General features: G+C 64.2%; 1 protein-coding gene across 6 annotated transcripts in view; it reads left to right on the forward strand.

Annotated features, from left to right (window-relative positions):
- NOL4L (nucleolar protein 4 like) overlaps positions 1-23,801 on the forward strand; it is a 116,128-nt gene that overhangs the window by 86,928 nt on the left and 5,399 nt on the right. For 4 of the 6 annotated variants that reach the window (XM_002710921.4, XM_051845098.2, XM_051845101.2 and 1 more), the window contains 6 exons: positions 4,795-4,936; positions 19,708-19,985; positions 21,890-22,075; positions 22,149-22,340; positions 22,484-22,606; positions 22,871-23,072. In XM_002710921.4, coding sequence (XP_002710967.2) covers positions 4,795-4,936; positions 19,708-19,985; positions 21,890-22,075; positions 22,149-22,340; positions 22,484-22,606; positions 22,871-23,072 — 1,123 coding nt within the window. Of the gene's footprint in view, positions 1-4,130; positions 4,340-4,361; positions 4,560-4,794; positions 4,937-19,707; positions 19,986-21,889; positions 22,076-22,148; positions 22,341-22,483; positions 22,607-22,870; positions 23,073-23,801 lie in introns of those variants that run through there. The other 2 variants (XM_070051417.1, XM_051845099.2) reach the window with 2 other exon arrangements.

Consider the following 23,801-nt stretch of genomic DNA (forward strand, 5'->3'; position numbering starts at 1 on the left):
TTGTTGTTTTTGTTTGTTTGTTTTTTGTGTTTTTTTGACAGGCAGAGTGGACAGTGAGAGAGAGAGAGACAGAGAGAAAGGTCTTCCTTTGCCGTTGGTTCACCCTCTAATGGCCGCCGCGGCCGGCGCACTGTGGCTGGCGCACCGTGCTGATCCGAAGCCAGGAGCCAGGTGCTTCTCCTGGTCTCCCATGGGGTGCAGGGCCCAAGTACTTGGGCCATCCTCCACTGCACTCCCGGGCCACAGCAGAGAGCTGGCCTGGAAGAGGGGCAACCGGGACAGAATCCGGCGCCCCGACCGGGACTAGAACCCGGTGTGCCGGCGCCGCAAGGCGGAGGAATAGCCTAGTGAGCCGTGGCGCCGGCCCTGTTTTTAAGATTTATTTCTTTGAAAGTCAGAGTTGGGAGAGGGTGTGGAGAGAGATCTTCCATCCACTGGCCCACTCTCCAGATGACTGCAACATGAGTGGCCATCCACCACTTTTCCTAGGCCACTGACAGAGAGCTGGATTGGAAGGGGAGCAGCCAGGACACAACCCGCGCCCACAGGGGATACTGGCCGTGGCTTTACCTGCCCCGCCACAGCGGCCCCCCATGATGGCACTTTTGTTGCTGAGTGGACAAGGCCACAGGCTTCCTGGCTTCCCAGGGGCAGCTGACTGCACAGTCTCACGGGTGCTGTGAGAGGGACCCAGAAGGGGTGGGACGCATGCGTGGTCTGTTGCCTACAGAAAGCGAGAGTGGCGGCCCCAAGTCCTTGATTCCAGAAGGCCAGAGCAGGAAGCATTCACCTTGTGACCTCTGGGGTAGCAAGGGAGCACCTGGGGTCTGTGCAAGCCTCACCCAGCCGGTCCCTCGGGACTGGGGTGCCGCGGGTGTTCCAGTGAGTTCTCGGCTCCGGTGCACAGCAGAGCTCTGCCGTGGTGGGCGGGCTGCCCAGGTGTCTTGGGAAGGCGGCTTTTCCAGGTTCGTCCTGAGAGTGTGGGTGTTGTAGGCGTCTGAGTCCTTCCAAATCTTACGTGGTTGTTTGTTATTTTTTAAAGATTTATATATTTATTTGAAAGGCAGAGTTAGAGAGAGAGAGTGAGCTTCTCCATGCTGGTTCACTCCCCAAATGGCTGCAACATCCAGAGCTGGGCTGGTCCAAAGCTAGGAGCTTCCTCCAGGCCTCCTATGTGGGTGCAGGGGCCCAAGTAGGTGCATTCGCAGGGAGCTGGATCAGAAGTGGAGCAGCAGGGACTTGAACCGGTACACATATGGGATGCCAGCGCCACAGGTGGCGGCTTTACCTGCTACACCTCAGCGCCGGCCCCTGTTGTTTTTTGAAGTTAGGTTTAGCAGACTTGATTTCTCACTTTAAAAAAATTGCTGTAGCAGCAGGTGTCAGAATCGTGGACAGACCACTTCTCACGGAGCTGGGGTCTCTGGCAGAGCCCTGGAAGGATGAGGGAACCGTGGTCGCTCAGTAACCTGCCAGGGGTTCCCACAGCCAGCCCCTCCACACACACAAGTGGGTCAGCGTTTCTAGCTGGTTCTTCTCCCTGGGTAATGAGGCCCAGGGGGAGGAGCCCGCCTTCATCAACTAGCACCCTAGCGCCATGCTGGCACATAGTAGATGCTTGATAAATGTACATCAGCTCACCGAGGGGAGGGAGTGTGTGTGCACACACAGCTTCATGATCCGTGACTTCCCTTTGGGATCTTATCTGGAGACGCTTTATCTTCAAGGAATGTGGTTCTTTCAGTGGAAGTGAGGAAGTGTGGTGAGGTGGGCGGTGGCCTGAAAGTTCTGTGCTGGTAGCCTCTGGGGACAGCTGCCTGGCTTCAGACCCCTGCCCTGCCACTGGCTCTGTGCCTCTGGGCACTTGGGGCGGCCTTCTGAGGTGCAGCTACCAGCTCTGAGACGGACCTGCTGTGGCTACTTGCTTGATGGGACTGTTATGAGGTGCCGGATACCCCCTTCATTACCAGGCAGTTTCAGTGTCGCTTCTTGCCTGTGGGACCCGTCAGAGCAGGCAGGAGCAGAGGGGCTGTCTCGGTGAGCAGTTCAGCCGTCTGAGCTGAGGCAGAGGGGCCCTGAGCCCTGGCCGATGGCTGCAGGAGGGGACGTCGAAGCCAGGTCCTGGGCTTGCACACGGCCTCTGTTCCAGCACCACGCACAATGGGACCAGAGTCCTTAATTGTCAAATTAATGCTGCGTCCTCATTAAACACCAGCGTCGCGCCAGCCAACTCCGTCGATTCAACAAGTCTCTCTGGTCTTGGGGGGATACGGAGAGCGCGCGGCCCTGGCCTCACTCTGCAGAGGACCTGCGGGGTCCTGAGACCACCTTAGATGACCTGCTGCGGCTGGTGACGGCCTTGGCAGGCGCATGGCTTAGAGCAGCAGGGATGATGGTGGGGGGTGTGTTTGGAATCGGGGTGTGGAGCACAGGGGCAGGGAGGCAGGGAGGCGAGTGCGGCTGGCCCTGCCACTTGTCAGTGCGTCAGCTTGGACAGGTCCCATAACCTTGGTTTCCTCATCTGTAGCGTGGGCCAGCAGTGGTGCCTGCTCGGAGGGCCCATGCGGATTGGACAATGAGCTGGGCCCGGAGGAGAGCTCAGGGTCTAAAAAGCTTTGGTTTCTGTTGTTGCTGTTTTTGAACTTGGCTGAGCGAGGCCAGAACACGAGAGCCTCCAGTCCTGTTCCCAGTCGCTCTTTCTCCTGCCCCTCCGCGAGCCAGGAGCATTGCTGGAACACTCCACAGAGCTTTGTCTGAGCTGGAGGCGGCAGGTACAGCCCTGCCCGGGGCTCCGTGCATGCAGGAGGGCCGGCCCCGGTGAGGCTCTGCTGCCCCTGAGAGCTCGCCCACTCCGGCCGCAGCCGCCGCCTCCGTGCCCCTCCCAGCCAGCAGCGTGTGTCCAGCTTGCTGCTGCCCATGCCCAGAATGCTCCCCCTGGGGGACATCCAAGGCCCCTCTCTGCTTCCTGAAGGCCCCGGCTGTGGGGGCTGCCTGGGCCCCCTGCCCAGGTCCCCTGCTCTGCTGGGGTTTACGGTGCCCCTTGCGGAGGCCTCTTGTGGTTTCCTACCTCTTGTTCTTCACCCCCACTGGATGGGGAGTGCCCAGGAGGCCGGAACTTTGTCTTGTCCGCGCTGACTTTCCCAGCACCTGCAAAGGTGCTTGGCCCCGGGTAGGTGTTCCATAAATACTTGTCCAATGAATGGCCAGGGAGTTTGAGTGGGTGGTGCTTCTGAATGTTAATACAATACTTGGACTTTAATTCATGAGCGTTTCTGACACTACCCAAGCAGCAGCAGTCTCCCTGCTTCAGCCATGACCCGAGCATGGCCCTGTGACCCCCGCCCGGAAGACCCCTCCCCTCCTGCGCAGGGATGACCTGCTCCTGGTTCCCAGAGCTGCCTTGCTCATGCCTCCAGGGACCTCCCCCCCCTCCTGGCTCTGCTCTCCACCACTCTCTGGTTCTGTCACGTTAGCATCCGGATTATTTTGTCGTCCCTTTGTGCAGAGAGAGCCCTTGGACGTGGGTGTCCCTCCAGCACGAGGACACAGTTGCAGGGAGTGGAGTTCACAAAGGCAGGCTGCAGGTGGATGGGCCCGTGTGTGTGCGTGCGCGTGCATGGGTGTGTGCGTGTGTGTGTGTGTGTGTGCATGTACGAGGAGAGGGCATGGAGCACAGGAGAGCACTCTGCCCCCTGAGGCTCTGGGAGTCTGGCCCAGCTCTGGGTTCAACTGCAGGGGGGTCCACACAGAAGCTGCAAATCCCAGGCTACCCCCTCCCAGGCAGCGGTGGGGGAGGGAGTGGCCGATCCACACTGGCTTCCCGCACTTAGAGCAGATGTGCCTGGGGACAGGGCGAAGAAAGTGCAGACCAAAGCGTGTCCGCTGGCTGTAGGGGAGGCGGCTGAGGAGCTGGGGGCCCACGGAGCTGGTGTGCCTTGCTGGGCAGAGGGCCTGAGGCCTGAACCCCGGGCTGGGGCTCGGGGAGCCGCTGGGTCGTCCTCCTCCTTGTTTTACAGCTGCTGCTCCTCAAAGAGGCTGGGCCAGAAGGAGGTGGGGTCCCTTCCTGCTGGGTTGAAGGGGCCCCGCCCCGGGGGTTCCCGGATGACTGGCCAAGGCTCGCAAAGCCAGCAGCCAGGGGAGAGGAGGCAGGCGTGGTCCTCCCGGCAGCCCATCCGGCTGTTTGGAAGGCCCTGGCGGCCCCCCAGGCCCTTGAGCCGAACCCCCTTTGTGGTCTGATTGGAACCCTGGCCCGCCCCACCCCCTTCTCTCTCTCCACTCCTGGGGCCAGCCCTTTCGGTCTGGAAGCCGCCCAAGAGCCTATCTTTGAAGCTCAGGGAAGGTTAGGAAGGAGGAAGACAGAAATGTCCTCTGGGCCGGGGGAGTGGGAGAAAGGAATTCTGAGCATGCTCCACGGGAGTCCGGCCGGGCCTCGGGCCCAGTGGGGGCGGCCGGCGTGGCCTCCCCGGTGCCCGTGCGCGTGGAGCCAGTTCTCTTCCCGGGCTGCGGGCGGGAGCCCTGGCCCTTGTTTACAGAGCTCGTTGCAACCTTGGCTCGCGAGGGTAGGAGCCAGGCCCTGCTGTCCGCCCCACAGGATGCGAGACCTCGTAATTGTCTTCAATTACAGACAGCGCGGGCCCTGGGCCCCGGCTTCCGACAGGAACCAGAGCCCCAGCCACGTCCACGGGAGGGGGGGGGGGCGGCGCGGCGCCTGGCCCTCGCTGCAGCATGAGGGGCTCCCCTGGCCCCAGGAGCGTGCCCGCCCCTGCTGAACCCACCTTTTTCGTCCCTGCCCAGGATGAGACTTCAGTGAGCAGCGGAGATTTTGATATGAGCGACTCCGCATGGATGTCAGCTGACCCACACCTGGCCTCCAGCCTGAGTCCCGGCCAGGACGAGAGGATGCGGAGCCCGCAGAACCTGCACAGCCACGAGGACGGTGCGTGCCCCTCGGCGCCGGCGGGGGGGGGGGGGGCAGCTGTCCTGGGGTCAGCCGGGCAGATAGCCCGCTGGGCGGTGGGGCACGGACTCAGGCCAAGGTGTGGAGTTGCTCCTGGTGCTGTCAGCATCTCAGCGGGTCCCCACTGTCCCCAGGGCCCAGGCCTTCCTCCTGGGGGGTGATGGCTCCAGCTCGCGGGGGCGGGGCTGGCTGCTGGGGAGCTGTGTCTTGGCACTTGCTGGCTTGTGGGATCCAGGCCTGGGATGGTTACAGTGTGCCTGACCCAGACCAGGCCATCTGCTAGGCAGTGACAGGAGCTGTGGTCCCGCGGCTGGGGGGTGGGGGTTGGCTGCCGGACGGGTTCTTCAGGAGATGTGGCGGGGGGGGGGGGGACTCCTTGTCGGGTCAGGAGTCCGAGGCACCAGCTCCCAGAGGCTCACTTTAGCCCTCCCACGTGGGGCTCCCAACTGCTGGGCCCTGGGCTCTGGCATCTGCCTGGGTTTGGCAGGGCTGTGGGCGGCAGCGGGGGGTGGGGGGCAGCCCCTGTGGTCACAACGCTGGGGAGGAGGGGGCTGGGTACGGGGCGGGGGGGGGGAGCCTCAGAGAACCGGGGTATAGGAGCCGGCAATTAGGAGGGGTCGAAGGTCGGGGCCTGGTCTGTGGCGGGGAGGCACAGGGTTAAAAAGGGGTGTGAGGTTAACTCTGAACCAGCGGCCTTAGAGAGTAAATAAGGAGTAGGAGCCTCCTGGTTTGGGTCAAAGTTCGTCTCCATGGCAGAACCCGAGCCCGTCTCCCGACTGCCCCCTCAGCCTGAATCCGGCTTTGTCTGGGAGGAGACCCAGCCTGGAGGCAGCTGGAGGGGTCTGGGCCGGGGGCTGGGGAGCCAGGGAGCACTTGTGCGAGGAGTGGGGTGCGAGGCTGCTGGGAAAGAAAAGGTCTTTGTGCCTCTGTGCCTCGTGAGGTCAGCACGACCCCTCGTGCTGCAAGCCTCCCCGGCCATCCAGGGCCGCCTCTCTGCGTTCCCACGGGGGGGTGGGGGTGGCCAGGCATGGCCGGGCAGCTGACCTCCCGCCTCGCTGGGCTGCTGGAGGGCCACACCCAAAGGCACGCCCAGGGTCCTGCAACCAGGTTCAGCCCAGGGCCAGGGGTCATTCCCGCCCAAGGAGGACTCCGGGCAGCATTTGTAAAGCCCGGAAGAGGACAGAATGGGGCCGGCTCCCCCTGCTCATCCTCCGAAGGCCTTGTGCTTCTGGTCCTCACAGCCACCCCCGGGGAGTGGCTCGCGGCCTGCGGTGCTTCCGGGGCAGGCTCCACACCCGGGGGCCTTGGCGACCAGGTAGCAGTGGGTGCTGCCCACTGTCCACGAGCGCAGACAAGCCTCGAGCAGGCGAGAGGGTGGGCTGCGGTGGTCCGTGGGGGCCCGGCTGGTCTGCTGACAGGACCAGGGCGTTTATCAGGGCGGCGGTCAGAGCTGGAGACCGGGAGGATGGTGTTGACCGTGATACCACCAATTTAATTATTTCATCAGAGGCCGTGTCTGCAGGCTCTGGGCTGGTGTGCTGGCGTGAGACTGGCCCAACCCAGCACAGGGGTCAGGCTTGAGGAGGCACAGACAGCTCATCTGGTCCCTGCTGCCTCTTTGGGTCCCCGGGGCCTGTTGCGGACTGCTGCGTCTGCCCAGGGGCCGTGGCCAGGCACAGCGCCGGCCCGCGGTCCCGGGCCAGCCTCTGCACATGCGAGCTGAGCTCGAGCTCCTTGGGGTGCGTCCAGAGGACCCCCCGCCAGGCTTCCGGGTGTTTTCATGGCCCCTGTTGTCCCTGAAGGACCAGGGTGGGGACAGGCTGGGCAGGTGGCTCTGGTGGGCCCTGCATCCTGCACCCAGCTACGTGGCTGCTCCTGTGTGGCCTCTGTGCTCGCTCTGCCCCCCGGGGCCTCTGCCCGTGGGAGAGCTGGGTGTCTGCGGCCCCCACTGTGAGCTCTGCCCACCCGGCTCTGTTCTGCCCCGGACACCAGCTGCGTGCTGGCATTCCTTGAGACCCAGCCCCTAAGCACAGCATCCAGTGAGGACACGGTGTGCCCCTCACTGGGGACAGATTGGGCCCTTTGATCCTGAGGACGCTAGCCCCCTCCAATCCCCGCGGCCGTGCTGTGTACCTGGGTCTTTTCCCTTCGCCGGCAGCACCTCCCAGCCCTGCAGAGCAGCGGTCAGCCTGGAGCCATCCCAGGAAGCCCGGCCCTTGGCACAAATTCACACCTCCCTGCTGGTGGCCGTGGTGAGGGCCCTCTTCCTCCTTTCAGGTTTCACTAAGGCTGGGCGCTGGCAGGGCGGGTGCCACGGCAGAGCTGGGGCTGTCTCGGAGGTGCTGCCAGCTGAGCGTCTGCACCCTCTGTCCTGCTGCTGCCGCCTGCCTGCCCCCCACCTCCCTGCCCCCCACCTCCCTGTCCCCTGTCTCCCTGCCCCTTGCCTGCCTGTCTCCCACCTCACCTTCCTGTCCCCTGCAACCTCTTCGCCGCAGTTTCCCGTGCCTGTACTGAGGGTCCCATCCTGGGTGCCCCTAGCGCTGGGCAGGGAGCTGTTGCCCAGCCCCTCTGTTGGGCTGTTTGGGGGAGTGCATTGCTCTGGTCCCACAGGGGAAGAAACTGAACATCAGGGAGACTGTGGGTGGCCCAGCCCGCATCAGGGGCGCTGCAGAGGCCAGCCCACGTGGAGGGTCCCTGGGAGATGGGCGGGGAACTCTCCCAGAGCACCGGCTTCCGCCCACGCTTCCTGTCCACATATGGGCCAAGCCCCACTCGAGGCCTCGGCAAAGCCCTAGCGAGGTTTTCTGTTCTTTCTGCTGGCGTTGGGGTCCCGGCAGTGTGCTGTGCGCATTGCAGGTGCTTGGGAAAACACCCTGACCCGGGGCAGCCTCTGGGTGTGGAGAGAGGCTGCCTGCTTGAGACTTGGCCCAGAGACTCTGAGCTGGCATTGCCGGGGCTGTAGGGACGCCCCCCTCTGTGGGGTTATCTGCTTCAGGCCCAGCTCTGCCCCTGGGGCTGTGAGCAGGGCTGCGGGAGAGCCTGTGGGGCGAGCGCTCGGGTGTGTTGTCGGTACCGGGGCAGGGCCGCTCCTGCCATTTCCCTCTCGCTCAGCCCCTTCCTGAACGGAACATGTGAGGCCTGGCCTCTGGCAGGGACGCGCCCGGCGGGAGCGAACATTACTCACCTCCCGCACAGACAGGAAGCCCGCGCCAGGGACAGCCAGGGTCCTGCTTCCGCCTCCTGCGGGTGGGGTGGTTGGGGGATGTGTGGGGCCCAGGAGCCTCCTCTGTCCTGGGCTGGGCCTGCGCCTCCTGCCTGGTGCCTCATTGGCCGGAGGCTGGACAGGGACGCTGGGGGTCCCTCCGGGCTCTTCGCCAGTGGCAGCCCGGCTGGGAAGCCCCATCCCCACCTTTGCTTCCCAGGAGTCTGTGGCACCGTTGCCGGGTGGGCAGCACTCAGAACCCAGTCCCTGCCAGGCCATCAGCTTCCTGGACAGGAGCTGTGTCTTGGGAGCAGTGACTCTTGTCTTCCCCTTACGTTCATGGCAGAGGACTGGGAACGACAAAGGGGAAGCAAAGACAGCATTGGGGCACAGCCCTTCCCCAGGGTTTCTGTGCATGAGGCCGGAGCCTCATTTTGTTTTTTATTCCCTACTTATTTTTGAGATGTATCTATTTATTTGAAAGGTGGAGTTAGAGAAATCTCCCATCCACTGGTTCACTCCCCAAATAGCCACAACAGCCAGGAGCTTCTTCCGGGCACCCCACGTGGGTGAAGGGGCCCAAGGATTTGGGCCATCTTCTGCTGCTTTCCCAGGCGCATTCAAAGTGGAGCAACCGGGACTTGAACCTGCACCCATATGGGATGCCAGTGCCGCAGGCAGAGGCTTAAGCTGCTACGCCATAGTGCCAGCCTCTCGTTTTGTTTTTTAAAAGGGGGTGAGGGGAGCATGGAGGTGCTGCATGGTGTCGGTCAGCTCCGTCCTGTCCCTGGTGTGCACCTGCCACAGTGTTAAAGTCTGTGACCGGAGGTCCTGGCCTTGAGCTCCCTGCCCGGCTGCGACCCTGTGAGCTCAGACCTGTAACTGTTCCTATCACTCACGGGAAACATGTGCCAGGGGGAGTGTTTCACCTGGACCCCAGGGGCACGGGTCTAGCCAGAGCCCAGGCTCCGCACAGTCCAGTCTCCTAGGCTGGGCTTCCCCTGGGCAGGTGTCAGGTGATCCACGGTGGAGATGAGACACGGGGACCGGGGAACAGGCAGCCCCAGCCTGAGGCAGCAGCAGGTCCCCCCGAGGAGGGTGCTGAGGGCCAGGTGGTCCCCAGGCCATGTCTCCAAAAGGTCCCTGTGCCCCCAGGAAAAGCAAGGCAGCATGGACACAGCTAGGCCGCCTGGCAAGGGTCTGGCACGTGAGGGTCCGGGAGGATAGAGAGTGGTCGGGCCGTCCCTGTGGGCTTGAGGTCTCAGCTGGACGGGCTGCCTAGACGTGGTCCCTGTGCGCTGCTGTGTGTACCCTGAGCGGGCCCTGCAGTGTAGTCTGGAGCTCACTGCTCGCCCTCTCTGAGCCTTGGCCTCTGTCTATGGCATGGTCCTGGGGCCGTGGCCATCAACCCTGGAGTCCTTGGGAGTTCTTGGTAAGAAGACCAAGGCTTCCTGCCTCCTGGCCCTTGGTGCCCTGGGCGGGGCCCTCCACACCCGGAAATGCAAACTGGGTGGCAGGGCGGCCCCCGGGGAGCAGGTGCGTGACCGGGGCACCCAGGGTGCAGTGTTCGCGGTGGCGCTGCCTCTCTTGTCCTCATCAGCCTGTGCCCTTCTCTCCCGGGTCTGCAGGGAGGCACGGGGCCAGCGTGAGGCCCCAGCTTGGCTGCCTCTGACCCAACCCCAGATCCTGCCCCTGCCGCCGCCTCACTGTGTGGCCTGGGCAAGCCCTTCCCTCGCTGGGCTGTGGGATGGTCACCTTGCTGTCTTGTGACCCTGTGTCCCCTATGGCCCTACGCTTTGTTCAGATTCACCCAAGGGTCCCACGCCGGCAGGCAGCTGCAAGGGCGGGGCCGCTGCCCGCTCACCTGTGTGCTGGCCACTCTGCTGGGCACTGAGGATGCCCCGTGAGGGGCCCCAGCAAGGGGTGCTGAGAGGGGCTGCACAGGGAGTCAGAAGGGCTGGGGCGAGTGGGCATCGGGGCCAGGCCGTTTGGGCTCAGAAAGGGCTCCTGTGTGGCTCCTGTGCCTTGGGCCTGGTGACTGTCCCTGGCTTAGGGGTGGTGTGGCTCCTTTGCCGCAGCCTCACTGGGATGGCCTCAGAGGGGCTTTTAAACTGAGCCTTCTCTCCCTGCACCTGCAGCCCTTGGCCCTGCCCCTCACCCCGGCCGTTTCTCTGAGGGGAGGCTGGAAGCCGGGGCTGGGCCTCATTTGCTCCCTCCGTCTCCTCGGAGAGCCAGAGCCGTGGGTGCCTCTTCAGGGCTCCAAGGCCGCCTTGCCTCTTCCCCTCCCCTCCCCCAGGAGCAGGGAGCTGGGGCCCAGGCCCTCACAGGGATTGGCCTTGGGCCATGCCAGCAGTCCCGGGTTTCAGGGAAGTGTCCGTGGCCAGCTAGGCTGCAGACGACATAGATGGTGCTGGCCCGTGCTGGCTCCTGGCCTGCTGGGGGCTGCGACGGGCTGGGAGACAGCTCTGAGAGATCCCTTTATCCTGAAGGCAGGGGGCCCTGCACAGCCCTGGCCTTGTCCACACTGCTGGGGTCTCCAGATGCTGGGTGACAAGCTGCAGGACAGAGAAGGTGAAGTCTACCTGCTGAAAGAGAGAGGGAGACGCCCTGCACACGCACCTGCCCCCTGCTGCCTCCACTACCAGGGATCCTCGGGGAGTCCTCCTCTCACCGCCCCCCTTCTGAGAGAAGGCTGTGGGGGCACCCCAGCCTGTCCAAGGACGACTTTCTCAAGAACCAGGAAGTGGCCAGGGCCATGTTGGCGTCATCCCTGTGACCTAAGGACCGGGATGCACCGAGGCCAGACCGGTTTCTGGGAGGGGTGGCGGGGAGCCTGCGGGGTTGCAGGTCGTTCCCACACGGTGGCCTTCTGTGGCTCTGTCTGCTCTCGAACACGCGCGTGCCCAGGTGTGCGTGAGCGTGCACACGGATAACTCAGCTAAAGCTTTGCACACGGACTTGGCGTTTACTTCTCACTGCCTGTGCTTGGCCCAGAGGGTGGGGCCGGGAAGAGGGCAGGCCTGGGAGGACAGGGCCCCGGCAGTCACTTGCGGGTGTGTTTCCCTGAACAGAATTGGCCAGATGTGCTAGGAGAGTCCAGGCTGGGGGTGGGTGGGGCGGGTGGGACGTGGCTCCAGTGCACAGACGGACAAACAGAGGCCAGGAAAGGAGCTGGCCTTGAAGACCAAGGTGGGGTGGGGCAGGGCAGGCAGTGCTCGGTGGGGGTCGGGTGGGCACCATTTCTCACTCCTGGCGGTGAGCTGTCTGCTTCCCCCAGGAGCCCGTGGATCGCTGCTGACGGCTGCTGGGAGGGGCCATCGCACAGGTGTGGCGGGCCACCTGCACCGGAAGCACTGACCTGATGCAGGCACTGGCTGACCTGCACCCATGCAGAGAAAGCCTGTGCCAGGCTCTCGCGAGCGCAGGTGCAGGCGGAGGCACCGGGCCCCTGTGAGCCTCGGGGAGGAAGGAAAGAAAAATGTCCCCGTGTTAGACAGCGTCACATGCTTGTTGACACACGTCTTGGCTGTATCGAGTCAAATACAATAGATTGTTAATTTCATCTGTTTCTACGTTTTAATAATACGGCTACTAGCACATATGAGGACACGTAGGAGGAGACGTTGACAAGTTTGTGGAGGGGCAGGTGCCTGGCAGCAGTTAAGATGCCACTTGGGGGGCAGTGTTGGGGACCCCTGTGATGCTGGCATCCCATATGGATGCCGATTCTAATCTGGGCTGCTCCCCCCCCCTTTTTTTTTGACAGAGTGGACAGTGAGAGAAAGAGAGACAGAGAGAAAGGTCTTCCTTTTCCGTTGGTTCACCCCCCAGTGGCCGCTGCGGCTGGCGCACTGCACTGATCCAAAGCCAGAAGCCAGGTGCTTCTCCTGGTCTCCCATGGGGTGCAGGGCCCAAGCACTTGGGCCATCCTCCAGTGCACTCCCGGGCCACAGCAGAGAGCTGGCCTGGAAGAGGGGCAACCAGGACAGAATCCGGCGCCCCGACCGGGACTAGAACCTGGTGTGCCGGCGCCGCAGGTGGAGGATTAGCCTGTTGAGCCACGGCGCTGGCCTGCTCTACTTCTGATCCAGCTCCCTGCTAACACGCCTGGGAAAGCAGCAGAGGATGGCCCAAGTGTTTGGGCCCCTGTACCCACGTGAGAGACCTGGAAGAAGCTCCTGGCACCTGGCTTCGGCCTGGCCCCGTCCCAGCAATTTAAGACATTTGGGCAATGAACCAATGGATGGAAGATCTGTCTCCCCCCCACGCCACTCATCTGACTTTCAAATAAATAAGTAAATAAATCTTTTTTAAAAAGATTCCACTTGAGGGGCCAGAGCCATGGCCCAGTAGGTTAATCCTCCACCTGTGGCACCCGGCATCCCATGTGGGTGCTGGTTCTAGTCCCAGCTGCTCCTCTTCCAATCCAGCTCTCTGCTATGTCCTGGGAAAGCAGTAGAAGATGGCCCAAGTCCTTGGGCCCCTGTACCCACATGGGAGACCCAGAAGAGGCACCTGGCTCCTGGCTTCAGAACGGCGCAGCTCCAGCCATTGCAGCCATTTGGGGAGTGAACCAGCGGATGGGAGACCTTTCTCTCTGTCTTTCCCTCTCACTCTCTGTAACTTTACCTCTCAAATAAATAAATAAAAATCTTTTTTTTAAAAAAAGGTGCCACTTGGGATGTCCCCATCTCATCTTGGGGTGCAAGGGTTCGAGTCCCAGGTCTGCTTCTGATTCCAGTCTCCTATTAATGTGTACCCTGGGACTCACCACCACCCACACAGGAGGCCTGGGTGGATTTGGAGAGTGAGCCAACTGATGAAAGATTTCTCTCTTTCCGTCTCTGTATCTCTCCCTCTTTCTCAGCCACAAATAGAGTAAATTTAAAATTTTTAAAATATTTTTAATTTATTTGAAAGGCAGAGTTAGAGGGAGAGAGACAGAGATCTTCCATCCACCGGTTAACTCGTCAAATGGCCACAATGGCCACGGCTGGGCTGGGCCAAAGCCAGAGCCAGAGCCAGGAGCGTCATCTGGGTCTCCCATATGGGTTCAGGGGCCCAAGCACTTGGGCCATCCTCTGCTGCTTTCCCAGGCGCATTAGCAGGGAGCTGGATTGGAAATGGAGCAGCTGGCCCTGCCTAGGGAAGACCCTGGATTACTCAGGACTCGAACCTTTACCACACTATAGGCAGCAGCTCTACCTTCTCCCCTACAATACCAGTCCATCAAAAAAATTTTTTAAAGCGTTATTTATTTGGGAGGTAGGGTTACAAAGATAGAGATAGAGAGAGGGAGAGACACCCATTGGTTCACTCCCCAAATGGCTGCAATGGCCAGGACCAGGCCAAGCCCAGGCCAAGAGCCAGGAGCTCCATCCAGGTCTCCCGCGTGGATGACAGGGTTCAGCACTTGGGCCGTCTGCTCCTGCTGCCTTCCCAGATGCATGGACAGGGAGCTGGGTCTGAAGCGGAGCCTCTGAGACACAGAATGGCACTCTCATGTGGGATGCTGCTGACGCAGGCGGCACCTTAATCGGCACCGCAACACCGGCCCCTCAAAATTGTCCCTGCACCAAAATAAACTCACGTTGTCATTTCTGTCTTCCACGAACTTTGGAGGGGCCTTTGCAGGTGGCTTGGGTCCCCTTTCTGCAGACTCTGTGGCGCCAGGTATTGGCACCTGCTAGGGGCTGGGCGGGAGCCGCCGCTGCCAGAGCACCGAGGGGTGTGTGCGGCGGCAGAGGCGGCCACTGTGGGCAGAGGCGAGAGTGCAGCCCAGCGCTGGGATGGGGCCCCTGCCCCTCATTGGGGCTGGGCCGTTCAAGCCACGGGGACTGAGCTGTGGGCTCAGAAGGAGCAAGGGGCAGGCGCCCATGTGGCCCACTGCCCTGCATGGTGAGAGCCCAGTGTCCGGTGTGTGACCCCCGGGCCTCCCGCTCGCCTTCCGGGAGGAAGAGCCGAGTAGCCGCCAGGAGCCTGGTGCTCCTTGGAGCTATGCATCATGTAAACACAGCCCTGGCCACTGGCCTCTGTCAGAGCGGGCGGGCTGGCGGGGGCAGCTCCAGCGTGGTGCACGCCCCAAATTCCGGGCAGAGTCAGGCCCCAGACCACAGCCCAGAGCTGCCTCCCACATCCGGCAGGTCCTGCCCTGGTGCCCCCCACCCCCTCCCTGCCTATCTCACGAGCACGCATGTGTGTGTGTGTGCACACACAAATTCTTGATGCCCGTGCTCCCCTGCCCACTACTGCTGTGACTGAAACCCTGCCAATGAGGCGACGCGCACGCTGGGTGCCGGGGATGGTGGGCCTTCCTGCTCTCACTAGTCTGGCCTGGCCTGGCCTGGCCTGGCCGGCGCGGGTCGCCCACCGGGAGAGGGTGCCTCGCTGTGGCCCCGGGGCCCAGCGTGGCAATTGGCGGCTCGCACAGAGCCAGGCTTGTGCAGGCTGCGGGGCGCTGGCGCCCACATAAGGGCATTGTTTGCCGAGGTCAAAGGGGTTTTTGTCTCCTTCTGGAGACGGGACAGAGGGAGGAACAATTTCCCCCATTCATCACTAATTCCCCCATTTGAATAGCAGCGCGCTGCCCGGGCTGCAATAGATGGGCACGGCAGCCGGCCCTGCCCGCAGGCGTTCCGGGCACAGGTGGCAGGCTCTGGGGCCTCCCCCGTGGGGCGCCACCCTTGGCCGCGACTGGGAAGGCCTGAGTCTGTAGCCATGCTCAGAGGGGACACCCTCCCGGCCGCGTCCCCGGCTCACACAGTCGCATTTGGGGCGGCCCGCCCCGCTGGCATGGCTGCGGGCTCCGGCAGGCCGGCCTTGAGGAGGGCGTCCCTCCCAGGAAGGTGAGGTGCAGGCTGATCAGGGCACCCTCTGCTCCCACTTCCAACTGCAGCCTGCGGTGGGTCCAACCCGAACACGCCACGCAGCCAGAGGCCTGCGTCCCTGGGTGTTTTCACAGTCATAAACTGGGGCCCGGGAGGGCGGCCACGGCAGCTCCCTGCGCTGCAGATAAGAGGCGCCGAGGAGGCCGGCCGCGCCCAAGGTCGTGCACACCGCGGGGCCCGGGTGCCGTTTGGGCCCGGGTTTGGGTTCCTCTTGTATCTCTTCAGTCATGCTTGGGGAGGAGGGCTCAGGATGGGCCAGGTCCCAGCTGGCTTCCCCGTCGCCTCTTTCCCCACGTAGCTGCAGGTGCTGTTCCGGGGGCGGCGGCCCTGCAGCTAGCACCACCGTGGGTGGCGGGCACCTCAGGTCTGGGCTGGGGGCAGGAGTCCCAGGGAGGAAAGAGGCCAGTGCCCAGCTTCCTTTCCTTGGCCCCTGCCTAGGGAAGACCCTGGATTACTCAGGGACCAGACCAGATACACGTGATGCAGACCCGCGCCTCCAGCCAGCCCCCAGTGTACAGGAAGCCCTGGCTCCCGAGTCGGAATCTGGGGCCTTTGGGTTTAGGCAGAGGTGGATTTCGGGGGTCCTCACACCCCTGCCCATCAGCCCTGCTCCCCCTCCCTGGGCCCCTGCCCCCAGCAGAGCCAGCTCTTCTTCCCCCTCCGTCTGGGTCACATGCTGTCACTGGCCGCTGTGCCGGGCTCTGCTGACTGGCCAGCCCTGGGGCACGTGCTCACCGGGAGGAACCCTGGAGGAGGAACCCTGGAAGACGGGGAGCCCTCACCAGAGGAAGGGGCGTGGCTTCTGGGGAGGCAGGCTCGGTCTGTGCCCACCCACAGCCGCCCTGCCCGCTGGGTCTCCAGGGCGGCCGCTGCCAAGCCACAGACACAGTAAACACAGTAGCATTGTGAGGAGGTGATGAATGTGCTGGGGAAAATAGGTAAAGGGGTCAGCATGTCAGAGCAGGGCTGCCCAGGGCGGCCTCTCCCGGCAAAGCCCTGGCAGCGAGGGCGCGCGCCAGGAGGACTGCCGGGGAGGGGGGGCTGAGGTGCAGAGTCCCCGTCACAGCTGGAGGCGGCCGGCCGGGCCGGAGGGCCCAGAGCCAAGCCCCTGAGCGGCACCAAAGGCCTCAGCGCTCGGCCCAGGGCCTTTCCTCACAGCGCCCACCCTCGTCCCCCTTGCCTGGTGTTGTGATGGGGCTCAGAGGAGGCAGCCCTGGAGGAGGAGCAGGAGCTGGCGGCAAGGGGTGCACACGGGTCGGGTCCTCCTTAGAGCCCTTTGTTTGCTTTCTTGCTCACTAGAACCTGAGCCCCGCCCCCGCCAAGGCCCGCAGCCCCCCCCCCCCCCCCGTCTGTCTACTGCTGGTTCCTGAGGGCCACCTCGGGGCTGACACCACCAGCAGCAGGTGTCCCGGAAGGGAGGGCCCTGGCCCCCTGCCTGGCTCTGACCACCTCAGATGGGGTAGCGGGTCTGTGCTGCGCTTACCTCCTGCCTCGCTGTGACCTCCTCAGATGGGGCAGTGGGTCTGTGCTGGGCTCGGGGCTGCAGTCCGGGGGAGATGCACGTGCAGGGAGTGAGAGTGTGTGGGGTGCGGTAACCGGCTCTTCCTGGGGCGCAGCTCCTCAGCAGTGGGCGTCGGCGGCTCCCTGGAAGCCCCACTGTCCCAGCGTGAGGCCCGTGTGCAGAGGGCTCTGCTCGGCCCCAGCAGGTGAAGGGGGGGCTGCTTGGATACAGAGCTGGGGCCCCTCCTCCCCTGCCCCACGGCGACTCTGCTTTGTGCCAAAACCGTGGCCACGGGTTGCGGGCAGCCCCGCGAGCGGATTGTCCCAGGGCAGGCTGTGCAGGGCGGTGGGCAGCACCCCAGGGTGGGCAGCCAAGACCTTGGTGTGACTGGGGGACAGGGGCTGTGTGCTTAGGGTTTTCTGTCCCTCCCTCTGGTGTGGGTACTGTGGGTGCCACTGCGCAGGTGATGGGGTGGCAGCAAACGGGGATGCACAAGCCCATGGTTTGGGGCTATGTTGGGGGGAGGTTATTAAAATATATACAAGGGGACTTCAAAAAGTTCATGGAAGATGGAACTAAAGGGCGCTTGCTTCTTTGGGCGCCAAAGCATCGTGAAGCCGCGCGGACTTGCGCACCGTGGGAAGCGTTCTATACACCTGCGGGGTCAGCAGCCAGCACCGCTGCTCCCACAGCGCTGAACGGCGCCCGTGACACAGCCGCTCCGGCTCGGCTCCCCTGCCCCTGGTCACCACGTGTGACCGTCTGGCCCCCTGCGGCCCTGCAGGCCAGGGGAAGCAGAGAAGTGCCTGTCCGTTGTGCCCGGGTCCTTTCCCTCTGTGCCGGGAGCGGCAGCAGTGCGTCATTCCTTTGGAAGACACAGCGATATCCTGTACGGACACGCCACATTTTGTCTTTTTGTTGTTGTTGTTGTTAATTTTTTAAATGTATTCTGAGAAAGGCATAGAAACAGAGCGGGGGGGGGGAGGGGAGGGGGAGGGCACTGTTTCTATCTGCTGGTTCGCTCCCCAAAAGCCAGCAGCTCAGAACTCCATGTGGGTCTCCCACATGCATGACAGGGACCCAACCACTTGAACCATCGTCTGCAGGAAGCTGGATTGGAAACAGAGCTGGGACTCTGACGTAGGCTGCAGCCGTCCCAAGGGGCGTGTTAACCCCTGTGCCAAACCAGTCTCCGGTATCTAAACACTAGGCACTTACAGAGGATGCAGGGTTCCAGTAGGTGGGCGTGCGAGGTACAGGCTCCCGTTGCCCCCGCCCACTCCCTTTGCTGGGGGGACGGACCCACTGGAGCCAGCACCAGTTTTTCCCTGGTCAGACGGCACAGGTGCACAGCCCTGGGAGGAAGGTGCTGGCAGCCGGAGAGTCTGGGCCCCCCTCTGGGCCTCTGACCAGGGAGGACCAGGGGGTCCATTGCCCTGGGAGGCAGACCGCGGCCTTGGGCCTGTGCTGAATGCAGTGACCGCCAGGTGTGGCGTCCACTGAGGAGCAGCCAGCCCATCCTTCCACAGGAGGAATCCAAGGTCCACTGTGGCCAGGCACGTGGCCTGCACTGGGTGGTGCCCCAGCAGGGTGTGCTGAGCTCAGGGGACCAGCCAGTGGCTCCTCAGCTCCGCGGGCCAAAATGCAGTAGGAAGGAGGCCGATTGCAGGGCCCAAGCACAAGCCTGGAGAGGTGGGGGGGGGGGGGTCCCGTGGCTGAGAGGCCCCCACGCTCCTCCCAGCAGGTCAGGGGAGGCTGCCTGTGAGAGGGAGGGCAGTTCTGTGGGGGCTGGGGGGTAGCGAGTGGAGTTTGGCTGGCGAGGACAGCTGGTGTCCTGCTCCCCTGGAGGTGCGGGGCTGGCACCGGGGTTGCAGCGAGCACGCAGGAGGTGCTCAGGAGTGTGCGATCTTGTGTGCATTCCATAGGCGTGGAAGCGCTGCCCGGAGAGAAGAGCCCCCTCTGTGGGGGAGGGGAGAGCGCGAGGATGGCGGGAGCCGTGGAGCCAGGCTGCCTGGAGGAGGAGGAGAAGGAGCAGCCCGGCCCCGGGGACCTGCGGCAGCTGAGGGGGAGGGGTGCCACCGCGCTGTGGCCTTTCCCATCCCCCTCTGCCCAGGGCCCCGGCTGCCTGATGGGCAGCCTAGTCCCGCCCCCCGGGCAGCCGGGAGACCCATGATTGGTTGGGATCCTAGAGCCGCTCCGTCGCCATGGGGACGCTCGGGAGGCGCGCGTGCCCAGTGCCCAGCACCCAGCACGGGAACTAAATCTTCATAATCTACCGGCTGGGAGGGTGGGGGCCGGCGCGACCCTGCCCTAGGGGAAGGGGTAGCCTGGGACACCCGGGACACGGGTCGGTCTGGCTAACTGTGGCCACCCATTAGCCCTCCCACGCTGGGTACCTGGGCGCCACCGTGAACCGCGCGGGTAGCTCCCCTGACAGTGACCCCAGGTCTTCCAGGGCGGCTTCGTCCTCTGCGTTTTCCTCGGGTCGAGCAGGAGGCTGGCGCCTGTGGGGAGAGTGGCCTGGGGTTTATCTGGAGCGGCTCCTCTCCCAAAGTTCAAGTTTGTTCTCCCGGGCCCCGCGCGGGCAGTGCTGTACTCGCGGCAGCAGGGGGCGCCCTGCGTAGCGCTTTGTTGGGGCTGCCCACCTCAAGCAAGCAGGGATGGTCGTTTGAGGAGCTGGCGGTGCACCCTGGCTCCGAATGTCCCAGAGCACCAGGATGGGGCACGGCCTGCTTGGAGGAGGGAGTAGGTGACCAGACGGTCACACTGCAAGGCCACCCGCCTTCCCTGAGGACGTGCAGGCAGCATGGAGCAGAGGTGCAGTGCGGCTGCACGCGGCCACTCCTGGGAGCTGGGGGGCGGGGAGAGCCCGGCCAACCCCCCCCCCGCAGCCTCTGGGGCGTCCTGGGACCTCCAGCGGGGCCCCTCACCACCAGACCCTAGAAGCTGGGCCTCCCTGGACCGGGCAGGAGGAGATGCCACGCCCCGGCCACTCCGCTGCTGACGGCCCCTGTATTCTGGGCCGAGGACCCTGTGGTGCTCGGGAGGGTGTCAGGGGCAGGTACTCTGTGGGGGCCGCTGTGGCCACCATCCTGGGGGCGAGGCCCCGGGGGCCGGCAGGTACAGGGCTGGGGCCTCACAGCCAGGCCTCTCTTTGCAGACGACTCCTCCTCCGAGAGTGGCAGCGGCAATGGCTCCTCCACCCTGAACCCATCCACGTCCAGCAGCACGCAGGGCGACCCCGCCTTCCCCGAGATGAACGGCAACGGCGCCACGGCCCCCATGGACTTCACCGCAGCCGCTGAGGACCAGCCCATCAACCTGTGCGACAAGCTGCCAGCGGGGCCCGCGCTCGGCACACCCTCCTACCCCTCGGACGGCTGCGGCCCCGACGGGCTGCGGAGCCGCGTCAAGTACGCCGTGAAGACGACCCCTGAGGTGTGTACGGCTCAGAATCGGGCCCAGGCCTGGGTCCCCTCTACAGGTGGGAACGCAGACACCTGGGGTTTAGCTGGAGCCGGCCAGCGCGTGTGGCACCAGGGCTGTGCAGAGGCAGTGGGCCCGTGACGGGAGTGGTGTGCATTGCCCCCCTCCCTGGAGCTGTGTGCTGTGAGGAACAGCAGCGAGTGGCCCACTCAGCACGTGCTGGCCACTGCGCCTGGCTGCCCCATTTCACAGATGGCGCAGCAGAGGCCAGGCTGCAGGGATGCGGAGCGGGAGCTGACCAGGGTGGGCACCCGCACTGCTTCCTGAGGCCGTAAAGCTTCCTGCAGCCTGTAGGTGGCGCTGGCAGGCGCCAGCTGGGCTTGGGGGGCCGGAGCAGCCTTCTTGGTTGGAGCTGTACAGTGCAGGCCAGGGATGGGGGATGGTGCCCGCACCGCCTCAAGCAGCGTCTCCCTGGAAAGTTCTGGACTGAGAGGTGTGAGGTTGTCATTGTATGTCTGATTCAGGCCACCGAGGCCTGGCGGGGAGTGAGCGCCCCTGGAGCAACGTGACCGGCCCCAGTGGGCAAGCAGAGCTGCTGTCCCTGGGTAAGGCGGGTCCTTCCTGGCAGGGCCCTCCAGCTATTGTCGTGGGGCCCAGCAGCTCCTGTCTTGCGGTTTTCTCCACTTCTGCCGTGGCCCTGGCAGGGGATCTGGCTGGGGAGCAACAGGGATTGTGGGTTGCCCAGGGCCCTTGGCCTGCAGGCGGCCGGCACTGTGCCCCAGAGGTCTTTGGACTCTGCAGTGCTGTCCACTCACGTCTGCACAGGAGGAGGAGATGGGCAGAGAGGGCGGTGGTGGCCAGGCCAGCAGCAGGTATCTTCACGGACCCACATCTCGGGGAGCGCTGGGACCCCTGCCACCACCTGTTCCTGAGCCTGCTCACCTGCCGGGGCCGCCCCTCGGAGCGCAGGAGACAGGTGGTGCGAGAGTCCAGGCCTACAGGGTGACGAGGTGGAGAGGGGCAGGCTCGCCCTAGGGAGGAGCAGGTGCTGGCGCAAGCGATGCAGCATGGCTTGGCTCCCCCAGCCCCTTATTTATTTAAGAGGCAGGGAGACAGAGAAGAGACGGTGTGCCCATCCGCTGGTTCACTCCCAGGTGCCTGCAAGGGTAGGGTTGGGCCAGGAACTCAGGTGGGGAGCAGGGACCCAACCACCCAAGCCACCACCTGCCCCCTCCCAGAATGCACATTACCAAAAAGCTGGAATTGGGAATGGAAGCGGGACTTGAACGCAGGCACTCCGATAGAGGATGCAGGTGTCCCAACCAGCTGTGCCAACCCCCTCTCCTTCCCTCTCCCCCTTTCCCTGTTCATGTTGGCACTGGGGTGTGGGGGCATGGACAGGAGAAGCCGGCCCGGGAGCTCTGAGAACACACTTTGCCTAATGGACCTGTCGCCTGGGCTGGCTCACTCTCCCAGCCCATCTGCTCCTCCTCCCCAGCAGACAGCACACTCGCCGCTTTGGTGACAGCTTGCTTGTCAACTCAGGGTTGCAGTCCCCTAGGGATCAGGCAAGAAAACCCTGAAGCCGAGAACAGATCTTGGCGCCCGAGGAGGCGGGCGGGTGGCGGGGATCTCCTTCGTGTCTGGCTTTGCCTTTCACGGTTGTGCAGGTCCCGGTGCAGGTGCCACTGGGGTGTGAAGCTTCCCCGTGCACTGCTATGTGGCCAGTGGTCCCTTCCACGGCTCAGGGAGGTGGCAGCGGCAGGCACTGTCTCCATCTCACAGGTGGCGGGATTGGGAGGGAGAATGACTGGCTAAGGCTCAGGTGGCAGCTGGGTGTGCGCGCTCACCACCCTGCAGACCGAGCAAGGGCCAGGGGGCGGCTGGGCTGACCCTGCGCCTCGCCCCCTGCGCAGTCTCCCCCGTACAGCTCCGGGAGCTATGACTCCATCAAGACCGAGGTGAGCGGCTGCCCCGAGGACCTGACGGTGGGCAGGGCCCCCGCGGCGGACGACGATGACGACGACCATGACGACCACGAGGACAATGACAAGATGAACGACTCCGAGGGCATGGACCCCGAGCGGCTCAAGGCCTTCAACGTGAGCAGGGCGGGCTGTGGTGGGGCGGGGTCCTGGCCGGGGACGGCGTGCCCACGGCCCGTGTCGCCCACAGATGTTCGTGCGTCTCTTTGTGGACGAGAACCTGGACCGCATGGTGCCCATCTCCAAGCAGCCCAAGGAGAAGATCCAGGCCATCATCGAGTCCTGTAGCCGGCAGTTCCCCGAGTTCCAGGAGCGCGCGCGCAAGCGCATCCGCACCTACCTCAAGTCCTGCCGGCGCATGAAGAAGAACGGCATGGAGATGGTGAGCCCCGTGAGCCCGGCCGAGGCCCGGCAGTGGGGAGCGCAGCCCAGGAGGGCCGCCCAGCGGCTCTGGAGCTGGGCCCTGGCGCCCAGAGCCCCGCCCTGACCGGCCCCCCCCCCCCCCCCGTTCCGTTCCGCCTGCAGACCAGACCCACGCCTCCCCACCTGACCTCAGCCATGGCAGAAAACATCCTGGCAGCTGCCTGTGAGAGCGAGACGAGGAAAGCGGCCAAGAGGATGCGCCTGGAGATCTACCAGTCTTCGCAGGTGCCCGCGGCTGGGGGGCGGGGGCGGGAAGGGGAGCAGGAGGGCGAGGCGGCAGCAAGAGGGGGTGGGGACAGTCGCAGGACGCGGTCTTGGAGGCCCTGCGGACCCCCGAGAAGGCCTTTAGCTGGGCAGTGACTGGCAACCACTTGCCCTGCAGAGGAGCGGGTGTAGAGCCCAGGGGGCGGGAGCAGCCAGAATCCCCCAGCCGTGCAGGGTGCCGGGAGCCCCGGGACTGGGCTGGAGCTTGCCTCTCTTCCTCTGCAGGACGAGCCCATAGCCCTGGACAAGCAGCACTCCCGCGACTCCGCAGCCATCACCCACTCCACCTACTCACTGCCAGCCTCCTCCTACTCCCAGGACCCCGTGTACGTCAATGGCAGCCTCAACTACAGCTACCGTGGCTACGGGGCCTTGAGCAGCAACCTGCAGCCCCCTGCTTCCCTTCAAACAGGAAATCACAGTAATGGTGAGCAGGGCGGCGGGGCGGGGAGGAGACGGGCCTGGGGGGTGGCCTGTGAGGACGAGAGGGAGTGGGAACGGTGGCTCCCACCCCCTCCTCCTCCATGCACGTAGCTGGTCCTTGGATTGCAAGGCCGGCAGGAGCTCAGCTGGCCTAAAGGAAACCCGGAGCCCCCTGCCCGCCCTGGTGACCCCCGTGCTGGTGCTTCCCTGGCTCCTTCAGGCTCCGGCAGGTAGGGCGCTGCTCATGGGGAAAGCTGGGTGCGCCGGGGCTGGGAGCCCCCGGCCGAGTCCCCGACGTGTTCCTGCAGCTCCGCTCCCGTGAGCCGAGCGATCACGCAGGTGGCGGCCCTGCGGGCTGTTGGGGAGCCAGGCTCTGAAGAGATGGGATCTTGCTCGTGCCATCCGGTGCTACGCCAGGTGGCACGGACCTCAGGCCCTCGCACCACGTGGCAGCAGGGAAAAGTAGGGACAGCCTGCGGAGAACTGGCCGGTACTGCCCGGGGGGACCCAGGGCCTCTTGGGCGGGGCACTTGGATGTGGTGCCTGCAGGGGAGCCCTGATGGGTTTTTGAGCACAGAGGGCCCCGGACTGTGCCGTCACCATCCTTGTGCCCGCCCTGGGGGCGAGAGGGCTGAGTGTGGGAGACAGGGCAGAAGCAGCGACTCTGGGGCTAGCACAGGGGTAGGGAGCGAGGAGAGAGAGGAGTGGAGGATGCCAGGGTGCTAGGGCACCT

Source organism: Oryctolagus cuniculus, chromosome 11 (assembly GCF_964237555.1).
Source record: "Oryctolagus cuniculus chromosome 11, mOryCun1.1, whole genome shotgun sequence".
NCBI lineage: Eukaryota > Metazoa > Chordata > Mammalia > Lagomorpha > Leporidae > Oryctolagus > Oryctolagus cuniculus.